At 41.9% G+C, this 6,806-nt stretch overlaps 1 protein-coding gene across 5 annotated transcripts in view; it reads right to left on the bottom strand.

Annotated features, from left to right (window-relative positions):
- The window catches only part of garnl3 (GTPase activating Rap/RanGAP domain like 3), a 443,932-nt gene that overhangs the window by 120,749 nt on the left and 316,377 nt on the right, over positions 1-6,806 (bottom strand). For all 5 annotated transcript variants that reach the window (XM_043720251.1, XM_043720250.1, XM_043720254.1 and 2 more), the window contains exons 12-13: positions 4,515-4,623; positions 1,775-1,820 (exon numbers count right to left, since the gene is read on the bottom strand). In XM_043720251.1, coding sequence (XP_043576186.1) covers positions 1,775-1,820; positions 4,515-4,623 — 155 coding nt within the window. The remainder of the gene's footprint in view (positions 1-1,774; positions 1,821-4,514; positions 4,624-6,806) is intronic.

A 6,806-nucleotide genomic window follows, 5' to 3' on the forward strand; every position in this document is an offset into this window, starting at 1 on the left:
TTATTGGTCAGAGTATTGAGTACAGGAGTTAGGAGGTCATGTTGCAGCTGTACAGGACATTGGTTAGGCCACTGTTGGAATATTGCATGCAATTCTGGTCTCCTTCCTATCGGAAAGATGTTGTGAAACTTGAAAGGATTCAGAAAAGACTTACAAGGATGTTGCCAGGGTTGGAGGATTTGGAGGATTTGAGCTATAGGGAGAGGTTGAACAGGCTGGGGCTGTTTTCCCTGGAGCGTCGGAGGTTGAGGGGTGACCTTATTGAGGCTTACAAAATTATGAGAGGCATGGATAGGATAAATAGACAAAGTCTTTTCCCTGGGGTCGGGGAATCCAGAAGTAGAGGGCATAGGTTTAGGGTGAGAGGGGAAAGATATAAAAGAGACCTAAATGGCAACTTTTTCACGCAGATTGTGATACATGTATGGAATGAGCTGCCACAGGAAGTGGTGGAAGTTGGTACAATTGCAACATTTAAGAGGCATTTGGATGGGTTTGGAGGGATATGGGCTGGGTGCTGGCAGGTGGGACTAGTTTGGGTTGGGATATCTGGTCGGCATGGATGGGTTGGACCGAAGGGTCTGTTTCCATGCTGTACATCTCTATGACTCTATGACTCTATAATTGGTCTGTGGAGTGACGACCAGTTGTCGATGACAATGCCTTGTGCCAGCCATTGACTTTCCGATTGGTTCTTGGGTAGCTGGACAGCCTGTGCATGTGAAGGCTTGGTCAGGAAGCCATCAGACTTGCTTTTCTCTGCACTAAAGAAACATCTCAAGCCCGAAGAAAGGCTTGTCTTTCTCCTCATCAGTTGCTGTAAGATGTAGTTTTAAACCTGTAAGTATGAAGCAGTCACCCTGTTCCTCCAAAAAAACCAGTGAAAGTATCTGGAGAAACTGGTCTCCTGAAGCCATAACAATAATCTCAGAGATTCCTGTGGACAAGAACCATTGAACTGCTTCTCAGTCTTTCCTTCAACCCATTACACTCTTTTCTTGTGTCTTTCAGTATGTGTTTGTAGAGTTTTATATACATTGGAGGCATATATTGACAGTTCACAATTATTTACCTGTAGCTAGAATCGATTGATTTCCACAGAAATCTGGTGCACACTTTCTGTCAACCTGAGTCTAAAGGAGAAGTGAACGAGGGAATTTTGCATACTTACTCAAACTCTTTAACATGTGATGACTCACAAAAGAACATAAAAATTTGGATCAGGAGAAGCCATCTGGCCCTCCAGCCCATTCCACCATTCAATAAGATCATGGCTAATCTTTTATGGCCTCAGCTCCACTTTCCCAAGTGTTCATTATCACCCTAATGCCTTTTCTTTTCAAAAATCTATCAATCCTCGCCTTAAAAACATTCAATGAGGTCGTCTCAACTGCTTCGCTGGGCAGAAAATTCCACAGATTCACAACCCTTGGGTGAAGGAGTTCCTCCTCAACTCAGTCTGAAATCTGCTCCCCCTTATTTTGAGACTATACCCCTCAGTTGTAGATTCACTCGCCAGTGGAAACAATCTCCCTGTTTCTATCTTCTCTATTTGCTTCATAATTTTATATGTTTCTATAAGATTCCCCACCCCCATCATTTTTCTAAATCCCTGAAATAGCGGGGCTTGGTTCCCAATGTGCTCCCCCATTGAGGCATAACAAGTGATACTGCACCCTCCCTGACATCCAGCATTATTGTTGTGACCCCTTTTCCCTTCTGTTCCCTTAAAATAGAACATAACAAACACAAAGGATGGTAGAGTTTGACTTACCGATAGCTATCGTTTTGCTTGTTATATCGGACTAAGGCAAATATATCTGTGGCATAGGCTAAAGAACAAAGCACATTTTCGACCATCAATAACACATAGTTCTAGTTGGTTTGCTGGTCTTTCAGCGAATTGGTGATATATCAACAAAGAATCACAGACAATAATTCAAAGCTTATTTCACTTAAATTGGTGCAGATTGCATTGATGCAGATATAATTTGACTATCAATAAAACCATCTGTGCCCCACTCTAAATTCTCAATTCAAGGTATTGACAGGAGAAATATTTTTGGTTTAATGTGTTTAACTTTGCAATTTTATTTTAAGTGACATTTTAAAACACAACACTAAAGTTAATTAACACAACAGTGAAATACAAAATGCACTATGTATTGACAACTTTTGAGAAGATTTGTCGCTCAGGTTAATGATAAGTATGTAACTCAGCTAGCTAACTTACATACTTAGCACTATGTTTTTAAAATAAAATTATGTTCTGAATCAAATGGGTAAGAGGCCATTTAAAAGGATTATTGATTTAAAAATAAAACAGTGTTATGATATTACACAGTGCTGGTGTCTTCAATGGCAAATTATGATTGAATGTGAACAAATGATTCCATATCACCCATGACCAATGTTGAATGAATGGTCTTAACATCAGGGAGATTGCTAATTCATTCATTCATTCCATTACTTTTTATGTTTACTCTTTAATTAGACATGATTTGGAGGTGCCGGTGTTGGACTGGGGTAGACAAAGTTAGAAATCACACAACACTAGGTTATAGTATCAGAAATTAGGTGGGTGAACTTAAGGCGTGGATCGGTACTTAAATAAAAAGAAACAATGGGCGGCACGGTGGCACAGTGGTTAGCACTGCTGCCTCACAGCGCCAGAGACCCGGCTTCAATTCCCGCCTCAGGCGACTGACTGTGTGGAGTTTGCACATTCTCCCCGTGTCTGCGTGGGTTTCCTCTGGGTGCTCCGGTTTCCTCCCACAATCCAAAAATGTGCAGGTTAGGTGAATTGGCCATGCTAAATTGCCCGTAGTGTTAGGTGAAGGGGTAAATGTAGGGCAATGGGTCGGTGGGTCGGTGTGGACTTGTTGAGCCGAAGGGCCTGTTTCCATGCTGTAAGTAATCTAAGTAATCTAGTCCAACAGGTTTATTTGGAAGCACTAGCTTTCAGAGTGCTGCACCTTCGTCAGGTGGTTGTGGAGGATTAGAGTTTGAATTCAGGAATATCTGGATTATACCAAGCGAGAGAAGAAGATTTGTACCACTGCTTCCCAGATTCACCTTTCAGTTTCTCTCCTTAAACTGCTGTGTTCTGCTGCCACTTTGCAGTGCATTTCCTGTATTGTATTACTCTGTGTTCACACTGCATTCGAGGGGATACATAAAAGGTAATGGAAAACCAACTCTAAAAGTTTGGTAAGTCTACAGTAAGTGCAGTTGATAGCTATGCACGATTAAATCCGTTGACACGCTGTGTGCAATAGTCCTCAATGCTGCAGCTGCAGGATAAGGTTATCATGGGATGGAAACAAGGAAACACAGTAAAGGCTACAATGTCAGATGTGGCAGGAAATAATGTAGAAGAGTGCAGGAGGAAGATGGAGGTGATGGTCTTATGCAGTGGAGTTAAACAGAAACACCTTCCATGAAACAGCAAGTTCCTTGATTGCAAAGGTAGAATGTCCACAGTAGAGAGAAAACAAACCAGCCCAGAGTGATGTTGCTGATTCTTAACTGCGCTGAGAAATGTCCGAGCAAGCCACTCAGTTTCAGGCCAAACAGAGGCAGGCCAATGAAAGCTGGCTTTGCCAGTGACGCCCATATCCCAGGAAGGATTTTTTTTAAAATTCTGTTGCTGATACTATGTAGGTTTATTGAAAAAGGCAGCTTTAACCAGAAACATACTGGAAAGCACATGTTAAAAAGAGCAAAGGTTATGGTAGCAATCCATTACCACTCAAACAGACACAAATATATCTCAACATTTCAGCTTCTGATTAAACATCAATCCTTCAATTCCATAAAAAGAAATCCAGAAACTACATATAATTAAAATGGGAGATGGGGCAATGGGTAATGGGCTTACATACTGAGTGGGGTAATGCTCTTTATTTGTCAGAGCAGGTGAGGGGGTTCTTGCAGAGATCCAACTACTGCATTTTCACACCATACATATTAACTTCATATTTCCAGGATTCAATGAGATTTATTGAAAAGGTATTGGGTTAATCTAAGGGTGGGTTTGGTGACATTATCAGCGATGATTAAACTGAGGAACCACACAAACAGTCAGGAACATCCCAAATGGCCATATCAGACTATGCTAAAACCTCAGAGTTGAGAAACATGTTCATGTACATTATAATGAAACGGATTTGGATTCACGAACTGCTGTTTTTGCTGAGACTGGGTCTTTTGGGTATTTTGTGCACCCAGCTTACAAACCTAATTCCCAAACTTGAAAATCGTCAGCCATTCCAAACCGCAATGCAAATTGAAGCTGCAGACACACAGCACAATGCAAAATAAAATAACACCACGAACAAAGCGTTTCAGAAAACAGGCTTAAAAGTGAGGTCTCCAATAACAAACAGGACATGGTTTAGTGGAAGGATGTTGAAATGAAGGAGAGAAAAATGTAAAAAGGGCATGAATCTTTTCAGTAAAGCCTTTCAGGCTCTGTCAAGTAGGCAGACTGGAAACGCAAGGGAAGAGGATACGTGTGAAGTGGGAACGGATCATAGATGGTTTGAAGGATGGTGATGATTCCTCTCCTTCTTGAAATACAATGGTTACAATGTCATTCCCAATATGGCGTTTCCTTTCCACCTGCAAAGCAAAGAGAACAGATGTCATCCTTCAACAAAACAAAGAACTGTAGATGTTGGAGATCTGAAACAAAGAAATGCAGACATTGCTGGTGAAACCCAGCAGGTCTGGGAGCATCTGTGAACAGAAAGCAAACATTAACTTTTCCAGTCCAGTGACCTTTCTGAAGAAGTTTCTCCAACAATTTCTGTTTTCGTTTCCTTCAGAGGTCATCCTTTGGACCGCTCAGTGTGACTCACTGTTGAAACTTTCTCTTCTTTACAAACCTTGATTTGTCTAACATACCCATTTTTACCAAATCGAAACACTAGAATGATTTAAGTTCTCTGATGGTTTCCTTGCTGAAATAAACATCTGAAAAATCTGGCAATGTCCATATCCAACAATTTTAATTGACATTACACAACTTACCTGCTGAGTTAATATTTAGTCAGCTCTGTAAAGGTTATAGCTGCATAACACCTGGAACCTAATCAGAGATGAGGCTTAATTACTTTAAGCCCCAAGGACACTAGGCTCCTGCTCCAATGCATTTGTGAACTAAAAAAAAACTTGGGCAGATTTATACAGCATCCACTCAGAACTATACTTGGAAAAAACATTGCAATTTATTCCCATCAGCTCCAATCTATGACAAACCAACAGCAGCATTGAGCAAAGTCATGTTAAGTCAGGGAACCTACAATCCACATCAATTCCTCGCAAGGAATTAAGGGATAGGGGGAGAGTGTGGGGAAGTGGTGTTGAAATGCCCATCAGCGGTGACTGAATGGTGGAGTGGACTTGATGGGCCGAATGGCCTTACTTCCACTCCTATTTCTTATGGTCTTGTGGTCTTAATTTTGATTGGGGACACTTTTACTGGGGGAATGCTACCAGACCCTCAGAACTGGAGGCAGGTTTTTAGGGGAGCGGTGGCAAGAGAAAGGGAATGGTAGATGAGCAAATTTAAGATTGCAGACATTGGGACACATCTATGTTATTTTGTGATGGTTGAATTTAAGAAAAATGTCTGGGTTCTTCCTGGCTAAAGGAGCCCATTAAACTGGCTCAGGCCAAGACCCTAGAAAGAAAGTGAGGATTGAAGATGGTGGAGAGTCAGAGTCAAAATGTGTGGTGCTGGAAAAGCACTGCAGGTCAGGCAGCATCCGATGAGCAGGGGAATTAACATTTCAGGCTTGGAGGCCACAGTTTCTGACCACCTTCCCCGGTTCAGTGGCCATGTTTGCATCGGGGTACCCTTGGAAAGGGAGCACACAGTGTGCACCAACAACCTTTACATCTTTAGTCAGAGGTCTGCACCATGGTCACTGGCATGTATTTGCTCTCGTCCAACTGCATTTTAAGTTAATCCCATCGCTCTCTTCCTATCCTCCCTATTGTTCTGCTATTGTTGCCCCATTCCCAGTAGGTGGTGAGTGTAAGTTGTTCCTTGTTTTAATTTATTGACTGGGTAATTTGGTGGGGAATTTGGTGGGGAATATACAAAACCAAAAGTCCAGGTTCTGTCCCAGTGGAGGAATTGGTTTCAGAACAATGAAATGGCCCAGAAAGGAAAGATGGAAATTGGGTGTTTGTGTGGTAAAAGGTTGGTACATGTGTGGAATGAGCTGCCAGAGGAAGTGGTGGATGCTGGTATTATTGCAACATTTAAAAGGCATCTGGATGGGTATGCGAATAGGAAGGGTTTGGAGGGATATGGGCCGGGTGCTGGCAGGCGGGACTAGATTGGGTTAGGATAACTGGTCGACATGGATGAGTTGAACCGAAAGGTCTGTTTCCGTGCTGTACATCTTTATGACTCTACGATTCTATATGGTATTGGATTTTAAACAGCTCCTGCCTTCTGTGAAGACCATATATGTGTATTTTTGAAATAAACTTGACAAGAACAGTTTTAAAACCAATGAGTGTGGAATGAATTGCTGCACTTTTAAAAACAACTTACTGAAACACATTGTAAGTGGTGTTTACGCTGTTGATTTGTTCAAGCAATCAAAGAGACTGTTTGTGGATGAGCAAGCACCAGGGTGTGTGTACAAAAGGTGGTTCAGCCAGCAATCAACTGCTGATCGGTTTGTGCAGTTGTGACCAGGTGTGGATGCCAAACTGTTCAGCCAACAAAAGGTATCTGGTTAGCTGAACAGCTTGTGGGTGTGAACGATGCTGGCAGACTGACCTTT

The sequence above is a fragment of the Chiloscyllium plagiosum genome, chromosome 30 (genome assembly GCF_004010195.1).
Source record: "Chiloscyllium plagiosum isolate BGI_BamShark_2017 chromosome 30, ASM401019v2, whole genome shotgun sequence".
Lineage (NCBI taxonomy): Eukaryota > Metazoa > Chordata > Chondrichthyes > Orectolobiformes > Hemiscylliidae > Chiloscyllium > Chiloscyllium plagiosum.